The 21,667-nt window shown below is 34.3% G+C and overlaps 1 protein-coding gene across 4 annotated transcripts in view; it reads right to left on the bottom strand.

The window, feature by feature from the left end:
• The window catches only part of MEMO1 (mediator of cell motility 1), a 143,067-nt gene that overhangs the window by 32,795 nt on the left and 88,605 nt on the right, over nt 1–21,667 (bottom strand). For all 4 annotated transcript variants that reach the window (XM_003416060.3, XM_064277242.1, XM_003416061.4 and 1 more), the window contains 2 exons: nt 10,162–10,304; nt 1,773–1,849 (listed from right to left, as the gene is read on the bottom strand). In XM_003416060.3, coding sequence (XP_003416108.1) covers nt 1,773–1,849; nt 10,162–10,304 — 220 coding nt within the window. The remainder of the gene's footprint in view (nt 1–1,772; nt 1,850–10,161; nt 10,305–21,667) is intronic.

Below are 21,667 nucleotides of genomic sequence, written 5' to 3'. Positions count from 1 at the left end.
TGTAAATATGTCAAAATGTCATAAGTAACCAAATTTCCATTCATTCCATTTGGTTTTTAATAGGATATACTATAGTGTATATTCTACCTTTACATTCAGATTCCTTAATAAAATGTTTTACTTATTTTATACTAAACAATCTTCTTTGATAACATACACATAAAGCTTCATATGTTGGTAAAGTTTATTTTAACAGATCACAGGCTTATTGGCTAATAGATTTTAAAGACAACTTAGATCATCTAGTCCAATTCCCTCACCTTACAGATGAGAAACTGAGGACTGGAGAATTGAAGTGATTTATCAAAGGTCACAGAAGCAAGTTAGTGATAGATCTGCTATAATAATACTCTGTTTATGAGCAGATACTACAATGATTTGTGATTTTTTTTAATTAAAACAGTTGCTATGACTACCATAATACTTCAATGAAAACGTCAGCAGGAGCAATGTCTACTGTACTCCTAAGCTATGTAAGAATACAATCATATTTAAAAATTCTACACCTAAAACAACATATTGAAATTCCATTTAATAAAAATCCAAATAGCCAAAAAATAAATAAGCAAGAATCTGTAGGAAGAGCAAAGGATAAAGGGGACAGAGAAAGGCAAATTATTTGCACTTACAAAAGTAATTTGGTTTCCTTGACGTTTTTAAAACTCTTTTAATTGACAAAGTCTGCAGATCATTGAAATTTAAAGCTAAAGTCTTAAGTTTAAGAACAATCAGAAATGAAAATCGAAACAAAAATACAATTAGATACATAACAATCTGATTTATAACAGATTTTAAAGAAATACACCAGTGGTACAAATTTATTGTTTAAAATTATTAATTTCACTAAAGTTCATTTTAAGAGGTTCTAAAAAATATGAAGAAAATCAAGTCATTCCAAAATAAACATGCCTGATAATTTAAAAATTAAAATTAATTATATCTAAAAATCCTGTTAGCACAGCACTCAAGATTTAAACCAAACCAAACCCACTGCCGTCAAGTCGATTCCGGCTCATAATGACCCTAAAGGGCAGAGTAGAACTGCCCCCATAGGGCTTCCAAGGAGCACCTGGTAGATTCAATATTAAATGTATACTGGAATTTCTGCAAACTGTCATTATAGGCTATAATGTCATTATTTCTGGAAGTAAAAAGTAGTAACTAAAAAAATATTTTCAATCAAATGTTTTAAACTTTTAGGTTAGACTTCAAATCTACACATATTTTTCCCTCATAGAACATAGATTTTTATTAGGGTCTAATTCACAAAATTTTCAGCACTACTCAAGAATAGTAGTTGGCTTGCTATCAAACCTAAAGACACACTAAGTTAATATATTGCAAGAAATAACAGCACAGTTCAGAAAGAGTTAAAACATATATTTTAAGCTATTGAATAAATAGGCTTTAGAGTCAAGGTATCCATTATCTGCCACTGTTGTTTCTGCTTAACAGTAAATAAAGACGTTAGTATTCTATTGCCCTAAAACTAAGATTCTCCCCCCAAAACTATTTTAAGTTCCCTATGTAATCTTAAATGTTCACCTTAATCAAATGAAATTAAGATGAAAAAAATTTCTACTGGCAGAATAGGGATTATTCTTATAATCAATTATCATATAATTACAAATTACACTTTGCACATTTAGTTAAAAGTTGGGAAAGAATTATCAGTCCATTGTGTATAATTCAACATACTAAGTTTTGAATCACTAATCTAAAATTAATGAAAAGGTTTTACAGCATTAAAACCCCACACCTGAAAGACTTACCATTTTATCTAGATGTTCAATGGATCTATAAATCTCCCCCTGGGATTCATCATAGTAACTGTAACGGAACCTTTGACCTTGAAACAAATATCATGTACAAAATAAAATAGGGAAAAATTAGAAGCTAAAAGAAAGCAACTGCTTACCAAATAATTTCAGTTCTCATGAAAGGCAAAGCATAGCTTAAGCCTCTGAGAGAATCATTCCCAGGAGCCCTTGTATATAAAGGCATATTTGGAAAGGTAATAAGGAAAATTATCTATCACCACAGTGTTTGATGTTTTATGTTAAAAACTATTTCAAGTTGTAGAACCTTAAAGTTATCAGCAATACAAGAGATTAAGGAAACAAAACAGCTTAAAATGTTAGAAGCATTGTTAAACATTATTATATCAGTCTATAATGGAAAGTAAAATCAAAGAATATGATTCAAGAAAATTTGTCTCAAGGAAACTATCTCAACAAATCATCGCAAGTTTAACTTCTGCTGTACAGATGCAAAGATTTGGTCTTTCTTACAGAGAAAATGAGTAGGTCAAGGATAAGCGTGAATTGTGTGATTTTTATGACGCTGATATAAAAAATTAATCTTTTTTGCAAAACTTTCTTTTTGGAAAAGGATAAGTACAACCACCATATGTGGTATGAAGAGGATGCACAAAAGGATAAATATAATAGTCCTGCCCTGAGATAAAATCTTGATAAGAGTACAAATACAGAATATCCAATATTTAGTTGTTCTGCCAAGAACAGAAAGGGTAAAATGGAGGAAAGCTTAAAAAGAAGACAGAGAAATCAAAAGGCTCATTAAATAAATCCTGTTTCTTACTACAGTCATATGAAACCAAAAATTAAACATATTCATAAGTGATTATGAATTGTTATTGAACAAAGATGTATTTCAGATAGACCTAATCCTGTCTTTTAGCAATGCTTTTTTCCCAAGAACTCATTACTTTTATATTTTCGAACTTTTTAATTTTCACCAAAACCCGTTTCTAAAGGTATTAGAATACATCGATCATGTACACACAGAATGTGTCTTGTGCTTCATGTTTACAGCAATGTTCATATATCTAAATCATTATCCTCACACATCTAAGTAAATGGGTTTCTTTGACTAGATAATTAGGATCCTTAAGTTTTTTATTCATCTTACTAAAAAATATTATCTTATAAAATACTTCTTCAAGTCCTTTTGAAAAAAACCATGTATCACAGAACTTTATTCATTTGTTGATGCTGATCACTCTTTGATGGTCATTTTTCTAAAATATACCATATTTCCTTGACTTTCACATTTCAACTTTCCATATTCAATTAATAATATACAATTACTCAATGTGAAAACTCAATGTGGCAGGTCTTATTTTCCCTCCAAGCGCCATTATTAACTCAGCATCGCATCTTACAGTTGGTGGTATCCTAGAGTCAAGCAATAGGGTTCTGAGGCTACCTCTGCTTTCTGAATATATTTAACTTCTTTTGTAAACATTGTAAATTACTGCATGTTTTCATAGCTATGAGATCCATTACAGTCCTTGAACTAAAAAAACTGTAAGAGATGACAGTGACAATCACTCAATCCCCACAAATAAATAATTCATGAGAGATTCCTTTCTTTCAAAATATAGTTAGGTATAGCTTTGTTCTTCCTTAACAAACATATTACGTATGTATATACTTCTTTCTACTGAATAAAGAGAACTATATAATTGATGCTATTTTTCCCTGTATGCCATGACTGCCAGGAGGCTCAAAACCAAATCTAAAGTTCTATCACAGCAACTTATTGACTCAATTCATTGATACTGAATTTCTACTTCTATTTCAAAGTTCTTTTGATAAAAGTTATCCAAAATCTTTTGTGAAGTAAATGAACAATTAAATGAATCACCTTAGACAAGAAAATTCTAACTCACTGTCACTGTAGTGCTGTACTAAGAGTAATATCCTTGGAAGAAATCAAGATGTATATTTTTGAACCTGCTTTGGGTTCATACTAATATATTCTCTTTTCCCTGCTTCTGGAAACAAATGTTAGTTTAGTTACTTTGAATAAGCCCTATGCTTAGGACACAACTGTCTTATTTGAAAATTGCTACTCCCAGGTGCAGAGAAAAGTTCATATACCTTGTGATAGCCATTTGCTACTCAAAAATCCTTTCAGCTTATTTCCAAGTTCAAAGCTGCTGTTTCAAATGGTTGAGGTTGGTCAAGTCTGCCTCAATAGTAAGTGAAAAGTGTAACTATATTTTAAAATGGTATATTGTTCACATGGACCATTTCAGTGCAACTTTCACTAAAAAACACTTCTGAAGGAAAGTCATACGGACTTTTTGAGTTTTCAGATTATGAAATGGCTAAAATACTTTAAAATACTGAATCAAACTGTGATTTAATAAGAATAACAAAATACACAGAAAGTCAATTTAAGCAAATGTTTAATATTTTGCTATGTACTTTTTGCTACTCTTCAGTATTTACCTCACATTTAGCAGCAGAACTGAGTATAAATATCTGTAACAACGTATCTGTTAAGCTAACTGCATACTAAATATAACTACTATAGCAACGAATATTTTACTTATAACAGCTCACTGTCTCATGATAATTTAAAAAATTGTACAAATATTTAAAAATTCCTTGAGCAATTAGTTGTTCAATATACACCCAGAAAGCACCTAATTTGAAGTAAATAGTTGTCATCATCCTAGCCACAAACACACACGCACGTACACATACACAACTTCAGTTAAACACCACTTGGAACTGGAGTTCAAAAGATTTGTTTCTCTTACTATTAAAAAAATAACTATCACTACTTTATTTAATAAGAAGGGAAATGACAGAACTAGCACAATATACCGATCATAAATGTAATCTCAATTAAATATTTATTATCAATTTAAAATAAATTATTTCATGTATCTCATAGGCAGATATAATTTGCTTTATAAGTTTTTATATTTCTAATATTCAGTAAAACTTATGAATCTAAACTATGAACAAACAGTTGCCTTAGTACCTGGAGAACTGGACTTATATATTTTTATAAGTATGAATAAAGCATATCACATAGTAAGAGAAAATTACTTACCTGAAACTTATCCTTTCAGAAGGTACACTGGGAAAATGGATTCTCTGAGCCCCTGTTTCAACTCCAAGTATGAGTTTTCTAGCTTTAAGAGCCACTGACACTGCCCCTCGGGACAGTACAAGCTTTGGACTCCCCTAGTGAGTATCAGTAGTTTCTTCAGGTGCCTTCCCTCAGTTCTTTTCAAATTCAAAAGATAAGAGGAAAAATAACCCAAGAAAAAAAATCCTGTAAAGTAGAAACCTTACTCTTTGAAGAAAGGAGGGTAGCTCATTTGTGAATCCATTCCAGAGCACGCTTTCTGAGAAAAAGAAATACAGGTAAGTAATTTTCCCATCTCCAAAGGTGACTGGTGATTAATGAGTGGATTCACAGAGTTTGGAGAATAAGCTCCAGGGATGTCTGTTTAACACACAACAATCAACTAATGAGGACAAACAACAATGAATGGTACAAGAACCAACACTACTTTTTAAGTACCTCCAAAAAGTTTTTAAAAATATTAAAATACTTCAACACTAAGCTATCTACTGGATTGCAGAAATAAACAATAAGCTTGAAAGTTGATTTATAAAGTCCTCGAAAGACCGATAAGACAGATTTTCAGACAAATGTCTAGTAAAAATTACACTGTTACATATTTCTGTAGGATTTTATGTTTATATGTGAAAGCACCTTCAAATATTTGAGTTAACCTCACAACTAATTTTCAGATAGGATATTAGACCATACTAGAGCCAAACTAAGAACTGGGGACATTCACAACCGAAATCACTACCAAAGAGAAAAGGTATTTCATAAAGAAAATATCTAAGTAGTATGAAATTAGGTAATCATTTTTATAAACAAAATACTGTAGTCCTTTTATTCTGCAGTCTTACTCTTAAACTTGCAACAGATCAAAAACCTGATTATATGAGATCAGTATGTACAAATATTTGAGAAAAATATGAAGGCTTGGATAAAATATATTTTAGGAATTAGCTAACTTGCATTCAAACCAATATATATATTTAGAAAACAGTAATAGCACTGTTCACAACAGTTTAAGAAAAAGGAAGACTATGCATAAATAATCACTTGTTAATATAAATTTTAAAAGAAATCTAAATAGCTGAGGTATAAATTTCACAAATATTTAGAGCAAAATGCCATTTTTAACAACTGTCACATATTTATAAACAGGAAATCATGTAAACCTAGATAAATGGAAGTTTATGGATCAAAATTCAAAATTGCTGAAGAGACTATAGTAAATTTTATTCATATTTTAACAAAACAGTATAATGTGTCATAAGTATTTATCAAGTAAATTTGTTGAAATTAATTTGGACTTAAAACCACCATAAATGGAAAATCAAGTAAAAGTATGAGTCAACTTTTAATGAATCAACTTCTGTTAGATCCAGTTTCATTTAGAATCTTCTTAGAAGTTAACTGAAAATTATGTTAATGAAAGCTGCCAATAATATAAATTTGGAAATATACATTTCTGGGAGATCAGAAAACCACAAATATTAATACTATATATGGAGAAAGGAAAGCCTGGTGACATAGTGGTTAAGAGCTACGGCTGCTAACCAGTTCAAATCCACCAGGCGCTCCTTGGAAACCCTATGGGACAGTTCCTCTCTGCCCTATAGGATCGCTATGAGTCAGAATCGACTCGACGGCAATGGGCTTGGGCTTGGCATATGGAGAAAAGCAAAAATGAAACTTAACGAAAATTCTACTAATTAGAAATTCACTTATATGGAGCCATCCTATAGGATGCAGAACTTGGTAAGTACACAAAATATTGGGACATTACTTAACCATGGTAAAAATAAACTAGCAGCAAATGTCCTTTCACTTATTCTATTTTCTTGCTAGTAGCAGGAGGAGAGAAGGGTTACCTGGAAAATATCATCCGACTGGGTTAACTCAAGCATTTCCCTCTATATAACATGGATAAAATAAAACATAGGAACTGAAATGCAGGATTTCCTTTTGGAGAGCTCAGATGAGGGGACAGAAAAAAGATAGCACATAGAATCTAGGTTCCTGTCTCTCATTTGAGTTTATCTCACCCCAAAGGAAAACTTAAAAGAGAATTTTAGTTTTTCTACCTTTACCTTTTTACGTCTCTTTTCAAATCTAAATAAAAGCTAATTGGGTCCAGAAAGATGAACATCTTTAAAGTAAAATACATTAAAAAAAAAAAAAAAGTCATTCTTGCCATGGATATTGGCTAACAAACAAGGTCAATAAGGCAAAAATCCCTTAAATTTACATACAGAACTTCCAACTGCCTTTATCACCAGGTTTCTCACTTTCTTTTTTACTGAAGATAGACAAAATATGAGAACAAATGACTAGAAATAAAAAATGTGGTCACTGCCAGTAATCTGCTATAATATTACTCAACAAAAACAAAGGAACTTCCACTGTATATATGAGTCACTTGTCAAATGTGCCATAATCGATTAAGTGATTTTTATTTAAAACTTAGCTATTAAGAAATGTGGAGTTGTGTTAAGAACCTAACTCGATGAGCCTTTTCAGGTCTCTGCATGCTTAGAAAACTGAGCCCTTCCTCTGTACTGATTTAGAATTCAGTGTTATGATTAGTTTGGTATGGTATCTTTTAAAAAAAGAAAGAAAGAAATAAAAGCACCCCTAGATATTATCTTCATGAAAAAAGCTAGATTTTTGAGATGGAAATCTAGCACTCTTCCTAATTCAGGAAAGATACCCCAGTGCCACTACAGTTTGAATTTGAGAAAAATGAAACTTAATTCCTAAATTAAGATAGTTTAATCCATAGCTAGTCAATTATTCATATTACTTCAATAGGTATGTAAAATAGAGAGTGAATCTTACTTTACAAGAATGACAGTTACTATTACTATGGTAGTAAGGAGACAAATAATTTTGCAATAGTACACAACTTCCCATTACTTCCCAAACCTATTGCTGTCGAGTCTATTTTGACTCATAATGACCCTATAGGACAGAGTAGAACTGCCCCATAGGGTTTCCAAGGAGCAGCTGGTAGATTTGAACTGCTGATCGTCTGGTTAGCAGCCAAGCTCTTAACCACTGCACCACAAGGGCACCAGCCCCTTCCCTCCCAACAACTACCAAATTTCCTACCAAGAACAAGCACAGTACCTTCTGTAAGTACAAAGTAAGCACTTAATGAGTATTTTTAGTGATGATGACACACTGAAATGAACATTTGGAAAAATTCTGTTATGTAATCACCAAATGTAAATATAAACACATTTTAGTTCCGAACAATTCTCATAGCTAACATTTATCAACCTTCTAAAAATTTAGGTTCTTTTTTGTAAATATAACATAGTAATCCTACCTTACTATTTAAATGCTAAGATTTTCAAGAAATCAGGGGAGATCATGACCTAACCAATTTTCTGAAAATGTGGGTAGAACATATGACAGAATTCATTTTTCTTTCTCTATCTTTGTACTTAAAGATAGTCAAGGACTAAAGTTTGCTTGCATTGGAATTATTAAAAAATCCCTGATATGTCAGATTATCTCTTCATGAATGAGATGAAAAAAAAAAAAAAGATAATTCCACAGAAGATAGTAATATTAGGACACCTACTAATGTTCAATGTGAATTTATGCTGTGGTTGCACATGGTGCCAATCTGGACAAAGATTTCAGACTCTGAACAACAGTATCAGGGAAACTAAAATCAAGTCGTTCACAACAGCCTTAAAAATGAAAAAGGACAGAGCACAGCTTTGAGGATCTTTTAATTTCCAAAACATGTTTTGTTACCAAAGCAAATTCACAATGCTAAGAAAAATAGCCCTTTTAACAGTAATGATACTCCCTAGGTTAAGATCAACCATTACTAAATTTCAGAGTACCAAAGAAATTTAAAAAAATAAAAGCCCTTTTAAGCATCTAGTATCTAGCCCTCAAATCCAAGAAGAATGTACATATATATATATTCATAAAAAAAAAACTTCCATGTAACACAATAACTATCCAATAGAATTAGTTATTAAGGAACCTTGAGAGCTTCTTTGTGAATCTGGCAAGGAAGCTCAGCCATCTGCATATCCTAAACCAGGGTTTCTTAACCTCAGCACTATTACGTTTTTGGACCAGATAATTCTTTGATGTAGGGGGGCTGTCCTTTGCACTGTAAGATGTTCAGTAGCAACCCCGGCCTCTACCCACTAGATGTCAGTACCACACCCCTTTTCCCCTACTTGTGATGACCAAAAATATCCCCAGACATTGCCAAATACCCCACAGGAAGCAAAAAATGCCCCCAGTTGAGAACCACTGCCTTAAACAAAAAACTATACCATTAGGAACAACAGTTCTCTTCAATGAGATCATGCCTTTAAGAAAGCCACTCAGTGTGGGAGGTAAGAGAAGATACAAGCCTAACCAGGCCAGATATACTGAATCAACTCTGGTAATCAATGGGTAAGACATGTAAAAGCCAGGGCTCCCTACGTCTCATTAAGGAAGTTTTTCTGGCCATACTAACAATATAATCAAAGAACTAGATGATGAATGAACAGATATTGGCATCCTTAAACAATGAATGAATGAGTCAAAGAGATGTCCTAAAGGGAACGGAACTCATAAATATGCTGGGATAGTACTGGGTAAATGAGTGCAAACTATATCCAAAGAATCCAAAAAACAAAGTTTACTAAAGAAGCATCCACAAAAGCTTTACTTCCTCTATGATATATTATTACTCTTTAAATTCACAAAAATAATTTAAGAGTTCCTACCGTTATAAACTACTACCAATGCAATGTGCTATCTTTTGAGGGTAAATCTAAACTGATGGCAACTGTGAGCAAAAATTAAGCACTGAGGAGAAAAAAAGCTAATTACAAAAAAAAGGAGATGTACAAAAGGACTAGCATAGCATATAGTGCTCTTCTATATTCTAATGAAGAACGTTTGTTTTATCCACCACAGAACCAACTACAGAGAATCTACAATGCATACTGTAGCTGGAAACAGGGTTAAAAAGATCTTAACTCCACTAACATTAAGTACCTAAGCAAGGATGCCCTCACAGTGTGAATCCAATTATACCAGTCGCCTTTGGAAATGCAAACATAATCTACTATTATAGTCTGATCTTTTTTAAATGACCAAAAGACTTTTTTATTCACTTTTAAACATTGTTCTTAAAAGTAAAACTTCCCAAAGAAAGTGATAAAGAACTGAAAATCAGAATTTAGAATGAAAAGATACCTTTAACCACAAGTATACCATGGTATGTTAAAATCTAGAACTTACCCCAATGGCAGAAATCAGAAGAAACCACAAAGAGATTACTAGGATCCGCTAGGTATTTACTGAAGAGTTTTCCGAATTCCTGTTCTTTTGACTCACTCAGAGCTCCAACCAGTACAGGAATAATGGTAAACTCATCCTTATGGCTTAAAGAAAACAGAAGGAAAAAAAAAAGTCATTAAGATGTTTAAGGATAAAAACAGTTTTCCAAATATGTTGGCACTAGAAAGTGGAATGTTTATTAACAGCGGTAAGGATAACATATATAAAGTTACTGTTGATTTTAAAATCTAAAAATTGAATGTTTAAAGAGGACCATTTAAAAGTATAAAACATATAGAATACTAAAAACATCAATTTAAATTATATAAATGTACACTACTTCTTTAGGTAAACAAAACTATTTCACTACCAGGTATAATAATATCCTCGAAAATAAAAATAGGCCAATCAGACCATCACCAACTCAAATCTTCTCAAGTCTACCCATCAGGGCTCTAATCATCTGTCTAATGCTTCTGCAACTTTAAAAGAGTATCAAACTCTTCCTTGCCTATTTTAATTGTATCCTACTATAAATACCATCATTTCTGACATTTGTTCTATAAACCTGCTAAGTGAGAACTATAAAACTGATTAATCTTGGCTCCCCTACGACTCACCAACTGTACTTTTATACTTATCCTAATGAACAGATATACAGGACAGTCTGCAGATATAACTCAAATTTCATTGGCATGTAGGGTAGATACAGAATTCAAGGAAGCCAGTAATAATTTCTACCAGCAAGAAAAAAGACACCACACCCACCCACAATTTTCATGGTATATCCATAAATCCCTTTTTCACTCTACAGTTTGATGGATACATGGAAAAGGAACAGAGCAGATTAATAGAGCAACCCTGGTGGCATAATGATTAAGCCTTATGGATGCTAACCAAAAGGTCAGCAGTTCGAATCCACCAGGCACTTCTTGGAAACTCTATGGGGCAGGTCTACTCTGTCTTATAGGGTCACTATGAGTCGGAATCGACTCGATGGCAAAAGGTTTTTTCTTTTTTTTTTTTTAATTTATTATGGGTTATAGAAAGTTATCAAAAATCTTTCTAAAATTTTAATTATAGTGAAATTTTACTTATATTCAGTATATGCTAAATGACTCCAGATTTAGAATTTTTAGAAGCATAACTCAAGTTTATATGACTTTTTTGAACAGAACTTTAAAAAAAATCACTATTACAATAAATGCTTTTTAATATGATAATCTGACACTTAACTACTGTAGGACAAACAATTCATAGAAGGGTTTTTAAAAATACTAAGCTTAAGAATCCCAAAATAAATATTATTCCAGCTGCATAAAGCTAAATTCAGGGCACCCAAGCGCCTCCCCCAAAAAGGCCCCCTTACCCTTGTCAATTGCGAAATAAACAGATCATACAGATCTCCAGTCCCTCTGCAATGCAGGGGCTTCTTGGGCAGAATCTGCATCTATGGAGTAAGAAAAAAAGAGGAAGCTGGCAGAGGAAGCTGCCATGGGACATCTCCTTCTATGACTCTTACCAGTTTGCTTAATAACTGCCTGAATGAATAGGGACTCTTCAGTGAGTTAAGAACGATTATCATTTGGGGGGAAAAGAAAGAATTTGAGCTCCTAGCAAAAATTTAGGAAGATTGTTGTGAACTGTTCCAATCTCAAGTACTATTTACATAAATAAATACACTAAGATCATCAAGGAATCTTCAGGTAATTATGACATGGCAGAGAAAGGAAAGCAGTTATATAGAATATAAAGAACAAGAAGTCAGAAGACATGGGATTAAGTCCCGTCTCTACCACGTACACATGTTGAGAGCAAGGGTAAGTCCCTAAACTGAGAATTTGTTTCCTTATCTGTAAAATAATAATTATAATACCTATTTCATAAAATTGTTATGAAGCAAGGTATATTATAAAGAAAATTATTTGTCCCTCTGAAGAAACAACACATGTTGTTCCAGGAGAGCCACCAAACCCTTCAACCAACCTCAGTTTGAGCTCACAAATCTACGTATACACAGGTAAACGTCTCGTACTATTTAGAACTCTAAGACTTAATCACGGTTCATCCATTCACTCCTCTTTGTTATTTATTTCTCTCTTTTAAAAAATTACTTGTTCTCTTATTATAGTGTCACAGTAGCCAAAACAGCCTGGTACCTGTACAACAGCAGATACATAGACCAATGGAACAGAATTGAGAATACAGACATAAATCCATCCACATATGAGCAGCTGATATTTGACAAAGGCACAGAGTCAGTTAAATAGGGAAAAGAGTCTCTTTAACAAATAGTGCTGGCATAACTGGATATCCATCTGCAAAAAAATGAAACAAGACCCATACCTCACGCCATGCACAAAAACTAACCCAAAATGGATCAGACCTAAATATAAAATCTAAAATGATAAAGACCATGGAAGAAAAAATTGGGACAATGCTAGGAGCCCTAATACATGACATAAACAGTATACTAAACATTACTAACAACGCACAAACACCAGAAAAGAAACTAGGTAACTGGGAGCTCAAAAAATCAAACACCTATGCTCATCCAAAGACTTCACCAAAAGAGTAAAAAGATTACCTACAGACTGGGAAAAAGTTTTTAGCTATGATATTTCTAATCAGCGTCTGATCTCTAAAATCTACACGATACTGCAAAAGCTCAACAAGAAAAAGACAACCCATTTAAAAAATGAGTAAAGGATATGAACAGGCACTTCACTAAAGAAGGCATTCAGGCAGCTAACAGATACATGAGGAAATGCTCACGATCATTAGCCATTAGAGAAATGCAAATCAAAACTACAATGAGATACCATCACACTCCAAAAAAAAAAAAGAAAAAACTCCAAAAAGGCTGGCATTAATCCAAAAAACACAAAATAATAAATGTTGGAGAGGTTGTGGAGAGACTGAACACTTTATACTACTGGTGAGAATGTAAAATGGTACAACCACCTTGGAAATTGATTTGGTGCTTCCTTAAAAAGCTAGAAATAGAACTAACATATGATCCAGCAATCCCACGCCTTGGAACATATCCTAGAGAAATAAGAGCCATCACACAAATAGACATATTTACACCCGTGTTCACTGCAGCACTGTTCACAATATCAAAAAGATGGAAGTAACCAAGGTACCCATCAACGGATTAATGGATAAATAAATTATGGCATATTCACACAGTGGAATACTACACATTGATAAAGAACAATGATGAATCCATGAAACATTTCCTAACATGGAGGAGTCTGGAAGGCATTATGCTAAGTGATTAGTAAGCTGCAAAGGGACAAATACTGTACGAGACTACTATTACAAGAACTCAAGAAATAGTTTAAACACAGAAGAAAATATTCTTTGGTTGTTATGAGGGTGGGGACAGAGGGAGGGAGGGGGCATTCATTAATAAGATAGTAGACAAGAACTATTTTAGGTGAAGCTAAAAACAACACACAATACAGGAGAGGTCAGCACAACTGGACTAAACCAAAAGGAAAGAAGAGGAGAGGAGTGGGATGCAAACCTCAAATTCTTGTAAAAAGACCAGACTTAATGGTCTGACTGAGACTAGAAGGACTCCAGATGTCATGGTCCTCAGACCGTCCGTTAGCCCAAGACTGGGACCATTCCCAAAGCCAACTCTTCAGACAGGCATTAGACTGGACTATAAGATAGAAAATTATACTGGTGAGGCATGTAGACACATGAGACTATGTGGGCAGCTCCTGTCTGGAGGGGAGATGAGAAGGCAGAGGGGGACAGAAGCTGGCTGAATGGGCACTGGGAATACAGGGTGGAGAGGAGGAGTGTGCTGTCTCATTAGGGCGAGAGCAACTAGGAGTACACAGAAGGTGTATACAAATTTTTGTATGAGAGACTGACTTGATTTGTAAACTTCCACTTAAAGCACACACACACAAAAAAATTACCTGTTCTCTATCCCCACAAAAAAGGTAGCACGAATTAAGGGAAAAAGCATTCGCAAAGACTACGTACTATACCTGGGTTTTAAAATTTGCATTCTGAAGTGGGCCTCCCTCTAGTGGAGGAGTACAAAATCTCTCCCCAAAAGAACAACTATAAAACTTGAAAAAGCTACCAAAACAACCATTTCTGGGTTCTGAAAGCCAACTAAAGGCAAAATACAAATGAGAAGAATTTACTGTTAAAAAACATCTGGACTTCTGGTAAGAATAGTGAAGACTGGTGTCTTGCCAGTGGCTGCCTCTATCCCCTTCCCTACTCCTTTGACCTGGTAGCTCCACCTGGGTAAGGTTGGCTATGAAAACCAATAGTTTCATTGCTGAAGGCGAATGACTTTGATTTGGAAAAGAGGGCGGAAAACACACACCCAGCTGGAAACAGAAAAGCGTACAGTTCTCTTAGCCTGAGATTGTTGTACCAGCTGGGGCAAGCTGCTACCTGAGGACTAGCTAGAAATTCAAAAGAGAAATCTTGGAAATGACAGAGCCACAGAAAGTCTTGATAAATCCTCCACAAATCTCTGAGGAGAGGCCTATGCAGTCCATACAATCCTGGCTGACTAAGAGATTGCACATACAAGCATAGGAGACCATAAGTTCCCTCATAAAATGTCAGCTAATTGGGGAGACTTGACAGAAACCAAGCTCTTCACACATTCCTAGCTGACTGGGAATCTGGGTGCACACACATGAGTGACTTAAGAGAATCCAATGGAAAGTAAAAGAGCCAACCTTGAAAATGGCCTGAATTTTAAATGTGCTTCCCAGCACACACACAATCCACTGGCAGGGTGAAAGCACAATCTCCAACTAATCATTAGACAAGCACTAAGCTATGCAGGCACAGAGGTGAACTCTAGGAAGCAATCTTAAAAATGAAAACTAGAATTAAAAAAAAGCTGAGGGGACAGACAGCAATCATGAGGAACACAAATTCCACAGACTAAGACCAAGCAAGTTGCTTTAAAAAAGTACACAATAACAACCTGTAGGGAAAACATGAATAAAATCAGAATCCAGAGTTGCTATATTATATGAATTATGAACCATATACCAAGGAACAGGAAATTGTGACCCATACTTAGGGGAAAAAAAAGTAACCACTAAAAACTGTATTCGAACGGGACAAGATACTGGATTTGGCAAAGACTTCAAAACAGTTATTATAAATTTTCAAAGAATTAAAGGAAGTCATGCTTAAAGAAATGAAGAAAATACAATGCCCATGAGTAAACAGATAAGAATGTCAATAAAGAGCCATGAAAAGGAACCAAATGGAAATTTTAGAGTTGAGAAATACAAAACCAAAATGAAAATTCCTAAATGGTCTGAAGTGCACATGTGGTATTATAGGAGAAAAAAATCAGTGAAAGTGAAGATAAAATATTAGAAATTATCCAAGCTGAGGAACAGAGGGAAAAAAAGGTTAAAGAAAATTGAATAGCACATTGGAGACTTACAGACAGCAAGTATACCAGCATACACATAATAGGAATCTCAAACAGAGAAAAGAGAGAAAGGAGACAGGAAAAAAAAACCTAGAATAGCTGAAAACTTTCCAAATTTGATGAAAAACAATCTACAGATCCAAGAGACTCAATAAACCCAAAGTAGGATAAATACAAAGAGATTCTCACCTAGATATACCATAATCAAACTGCTGAAAATCAAAAACAAGGAGAAAATCTTGAAAGCAGAAAAAAAAAAAAAAGACTCATTACATACAGGATAATCTGTTCAACAAATGGTGGTGGGACAACTGCATATCCATATCCCAAGAAACAAACTTAGACCTTTATCTCATACCATACACAAAAATTAAATCTGAACATAGGCCTAACAATTCTAGTTAAAACTTTAAGACTCCTAGAACAGAGATCAGCAAACAACGTATGAAAGAGGTCATAAAGTAAATATTTATGTTATGTTGGCTATAAAGTCTGTCATAACTATTCAACTCTGTCATTAGAGCAGGAAAGCAACCACAGACAATTTGTAAATGCATGGGTGTAGCTATGTTTTAATCCAACTTTAGTTACAAAAACATGCAGCGGGACAAATGTGGTTCTCGGTTTGTAGTTTACCAATTCCTGTTCAAGAAGAAAACAAGAGAAAATCTTTGTGACCTTGGATTAGGCAAATATTTCTTAAATATGACACCAAAAGCTGTATCCATATAGGAAAACAACAGATAAAATGAAGCTAATCAAAATTAAAAACTTTTGCTCTTCAATAGACACCATTAAGAAAATGAAAACTCAAATCAGAATGGGAAGGAATCTTTACAAATCACGTATTTGATAAAGAACTTGTATCTAGAATATATAAAAATCTCTTACAACTCAGTAATAACATAAATCACCCAAATAAAAATTGGGCAAAATATGTGAATACATATTTCACAAAAGAAGATATACAAATGACTAATAAGCACAGAAAAAAATACTCAACATTATTAACATAATAAGAGCTCACTGCACTTCCGTCATAACGGCTGTAATCAAAAAGACTGACGACAGCAGGTACTGGCCAGGATGTGAAGAAACTGGTGGCCCTGTGCACTGCTCATGAATGTAAAACAGTATAGTCACTCTGGAAATTAGTTTAGCAGTTTCTGAAAAAGTTAAAGCATAGACTTATCATTGACCCACCAATTCTACTCCTAACACTTATCCAAAAGAAATGAAAATATGTTCACACAAAGACTTGTACAAGAACGTTCACAGGAATGTTAAATAGCCAAAAACTGGAAATGATTCAAATGATCACTAACTGGTGAATGAACAAAATGTGATACATCTACATATAGAAATACCATTTGGCAAGAAAAAAGAATAAGCTACTGATATATGCATGCTAGCACATGGATGAACCTCAAGATACACTAAGTGAAAAAGGACAGCCACAACAGATTACACCTTGTAGAATTTCCATTCATCCCAGAAAATGCAAATCTATAGGAATAGAAAGCACATCAGTGGTTACCTGAGACTGAAAGTAGAAGCAGGGACTCAAATGGACAGAAGGATTCTTTTTGAAGGTGATAAAATGTTTTAAAACTGATTGTGGGCATGGTTGTGCAACTCCACAAATTTACTAAAAATCATTGAGTTGCACTCTTACAAAGGGTGACGTTTACATGCAATTAAAGTAAAGCTGTTAAAAAAAAATCTACCTTTTCTATTTACAAGCTATGTCACCTGCAACAGGTTACTTAAAACTATATCAATTTCCTCATCTGTAAACAAACAAGTAATAATATTTACAGGGCTCTTGAGAGCACTTGGGTAATGTAGAGGAAAGTTTATCCCTTCCCTTTCTGTTCTATAGCTTAAACCATGCCGTGGAAAATTTATACATATCTAAGATGTGTAACAGAAAAAATGAGTTGAAATTCCAGCATCAACAGTGGAGCACGCTCTTTAAAAACAAACAATACCACTGTGTCACCAATCCCTTCAATGGCATAGAGTATAAAAAGTCTAAATTCTAATATAAAACCTCCAATTCTAATGTAAATTCTAAGTGATAAGAAAACAATTGGGAATTTTTTTCTTTATTAGTAGTACACAAATAAGTGAAGTTTGAAAATTTATGACATCTTAGATGAAATACTATACACAAATACTTATTTGCTTATTCTTCCCCTGACATTAATTTGAATATCTCTCCTCTGAAGAACATGGATAAATATGAGATTTTTCTTTCCTATACAAATTCTCCAATTTCCCAAAGATTCTAGAAGCAGTCCTGAGCTTTTCAAGATCTGGTAAGAATTAAAGCATAACAAAGACAGCTACAGTTGTTCAAGAGGGAAATTATCCTTATCCTTAAGGTGCCAAGGTTGTTGCCACTGTAATATCACTTTGTGATTTATTCTCTCCTCCTCTTTTAGTTAGAATGCATTCATAGGAGCAAAGGGGACATAATACAGGCAGGTAAATAGAAAAAAATCTTTACTCTGATAAAAGTAAAATATATTCTAATCTTCTCAAATGTTTTATTATCTCTCGTTCATCCCTCCCATAGTCATAGAAACTGAAATTATTCCATTACTACCAACAAAGAATTTTCACCTATAATTCCATGTTCCATAAATTCTAAAAAATGCTCTCAGGCTAAGTATAGACAGTATTCACAGGGAACCAATATATAGCAAAAGGGAAACTCAGAAACAAATATATAAAGATCATGTTTCTTCTAACCTCAACAACAATAATGATTTAACTGCAAGATATATCCAGAAATACACAAAAAACCATGAGTATAAACGTCACAGAATAAGACATCTGAAAAATGCACTGCTCCTGGGGCTGTCATTTAAGCTGGGAAGAGGTTGAGAATCTCAGGCTTTTTTTTTTTTTTTTTTAGCGTCTGAAGAGATAAGCCATTCCACTTTGTTTTAAGAGCAGGCCATACTTTTCTCTCACCATTTCTTGTATTTGTAGTCTTGACAGAGACTACAATCAGAAAGCAAAGTAAAATCTTAAGATACAGTATAAACCTAAACTATATTAAGGGTTAGGATGGCATCTAAGTGAGTCAAAGATCCAGGAAGTTGGAATGGCAACATCGTAACCTGGAATTGGGAAAAAGGAATGGGTGAGTTAACATAGCAAGCCTGCTGTCTTTGGAAGGGTTGGCTTGCAGGGTTAGCCCTTGGCTGGGTCTAGGAACCTGAATTTAGAGTGTCAGTGTTCCTTATTTTGGTAAGGTTGTTTTACTTACTTGGGCTCTGAATACTGCTTTGCCAGCTTGCCTAGATTTTATAAACAATATGTAATTTACGGCAAACACCTGGTTTTATTCTGGGAATCTGGAATTTTGATAGCTGTAGCTAGTTACATTGGCAGAGAGTACCTATGTAACCAGCACCCAATAAAAACTCTGGACTTTGATTCATAAAGCAGGCTTCCCTGGACAGAAACATTGCGCACAGGTTACACTGCTGGAGGAAAAAGTCCATTCTATGTAGCCCATCCCTCTGGGAGGGAAAATGCTGAAGGCCTGTACCTGGATTGCTCCAGCCTCGGCCTGACGTGTCTTTTTCCCTTGCTAGTCTTGCTGTTTTTGGTTTTTTTTTTTTTTTTTTTGGTAGTCTTGCTGTGTATTTTATCCTTCCCCTACTGAACAACAGCCTTGAGTCCAAATGCCTCTTAAGCTCTGTGAGTCACTGAATGTGAAGATGGTTGTGGGACCCTCAAAACAGGTTAATCCTAAAAGCAGAGCTGTAGGGAGCCCTATAAGGAAGAATTTCTCTCACATTGATCAAATTTACCTTCAGGCCACAGAGGCATACTTAGAGAGTTCATTCAAAATACCCTTGATTTATCGTGAGAAAGAACAAACTACAAAGATCCCAAAAGCATTACGCAAAGCCAAAGAACTGGTGGGGGGAAGGACTCAGCTGTCAATGACTTAACATTTAAGTCATTATAAATCTTTACTATTTAGACAGTTAAGTGAATCTAAAGAGATTCCCGAAATTAGTCCCAAAGGTTGTTTCTGTCTTAATTTTCACTCAAGTAGGTTTATTGATAAGAAAGGTTTTCCAAGGAAGGACATATTTCAGTTAGTAGAAAGTCCTGAAGCTCTCTGAGAGGCACAAATGGCTAAGTGTATGATTACTAGCAGAAAGGTTTGTAGTTCAAACCCACCAACAGGCACCTTGGAAGACAGGCTTGGAGATCTGCTTCCAAAAGGACACAGCCTTGAAAACCCTCAGCAGTTCTACTCTGCATACATGGGGTCACTATGAGTCGGAATCAATATGACAGCAACTAACCACAACAGAGAGCCATACTAAACTCTACTTTGGAAACACAATTATTTGAAGCTACTATGAAGCAATACAGTCCTATCATAAATGGGCCAAATCTGGCTTCAGATTATAAATCCTGTATTTTGTTAAAAAATAAGACAACATTTCTATATCCTACGTTCTCTTAAGCTTACCACTATTTCTGGCTTTACTATCTCTGATGATGACAATATTTATAGGGCTTAAGCTTTTGCCTTATCTTCAAATCATCTTACTCCCCCACATAGAAACATTTACAAATCCTGTTGATTCTAACCCTTAAATGTCTCCCAAATAACTACCTCAATCAGTTACTACCTTGGTTGAAAGCCCACATGATTCCTTTACTATTTCTATGAGTCTCTTCCAACTCTAATCCACCTTCACAACGCCATCACACCATCAAAGAATAATATTAACATAGCCCAGTTCTAATCATGTCCCTCATTTACTAAGGAACTTTTACTAGTTCTTCACTGATCACAGAATAAAATCCAGATACCTTAAAACGGCATTCAATATCCTCCATGATCTTGTCACAATCTTCCAACTTCCTGAATCCTACCCATTACACTAAGCCTCTACAGATCACGTACTCAAATGCCTCCAGCCCCTAGACTGGCACCATAAACGGTGTGAAAAAGCACGTAAGGTATGAGATGACATGGAGTGGTGGAGCCAATGTCCAATTAAAAACACTCATATAAATGAAGATAACTCTATACAGGCCAAACAGGAAACATCTACAGACAGAAGTCAGTTGCTGGTCAAGCCTTTTGCAATCCCTGCAAGCTAAACCAAGTAATTTTCTCCCTTTCAAAATAAGCCCTGGGATTTCCTACCTCCATAGCTGTTTTTTCTTTGTTTACGATGCTCCCTTTTCTGCAAAAACCTTATTCCTCATTCTATGAAAATCACAGCCATCTTCAAAGTTCAATCAAATGCTACCTCCTTTATGAAGTCTTCCCAACTATTCTCTCTCTGCTCTCACATCCCATTTTCTGCTCCCATAAACTCTTCTATTGTACTTATTACATTTGCATTTGCCTGGGTTTTTTTATATTACATTTAGATATATTTCTTCTCTCTCCTACCAGGCAATAAGCTGTCTGAGGAAACACAATGTTTGCTTATTTTTGTATTTCCTATAATTCCTTGCTCAGAGATTAGTATAATTAGGTGACTCTACAACATATAAAAAATTCAGTTTAACCAACATTTTAAATTTTTGAAAGTGGATGTCATCTCAAAAACAATCTTATTTTTGCATAGCATTAATTAGTAAAATGTGAAGGTGAAAAATTACCATTTGAGGGCTAAAATGAGTTTTACTTAATAGCTGACTTCTTTGCTATAATACATTATTCTTAATTTGTGATTAAAAGAGATGTTAGAAAGCAGCCTCAATTTTTTGTATTTATGAGAAAGAGATAAAGTCGAAGGAAAATAAATACTCATTCTAACCACCTCAAAATAGCAAATTTTAAATGGTGAAATCAGAGATATAAACTGACAAAGAATTACAGGATACTTGGGTCATTAAATAATTCGCTTAAGATGAGGCAGTTTTCTTTGAGAAAATGGAAGAAGTTTTACTGATTTGGAAATATATATCCTTTTTTTAGGCTACTTCTCTATTCTTGGAAACCCTGGTAGCATAGTGGTTAAGAGCTAT

This window comes from Loxodonta africana, chromosome 26, assembly GCF_030014295.1.
Source record: "Loxodonta africana isolate mLoxAfr1 chromosome 26, mLoxAfr1.hap2, whole genome shotgun sequence".
In the NCBI taxonomy this organism is placed as follows: Eukaryota; Metazoa; Chordata; class Mammalia; order Proboscidea; family Elephantidae; genus Loxodonta; species Loxodonta africana.
This window is presented reverse-complemented; position numbering and strand designations above follow the sequence as displayed.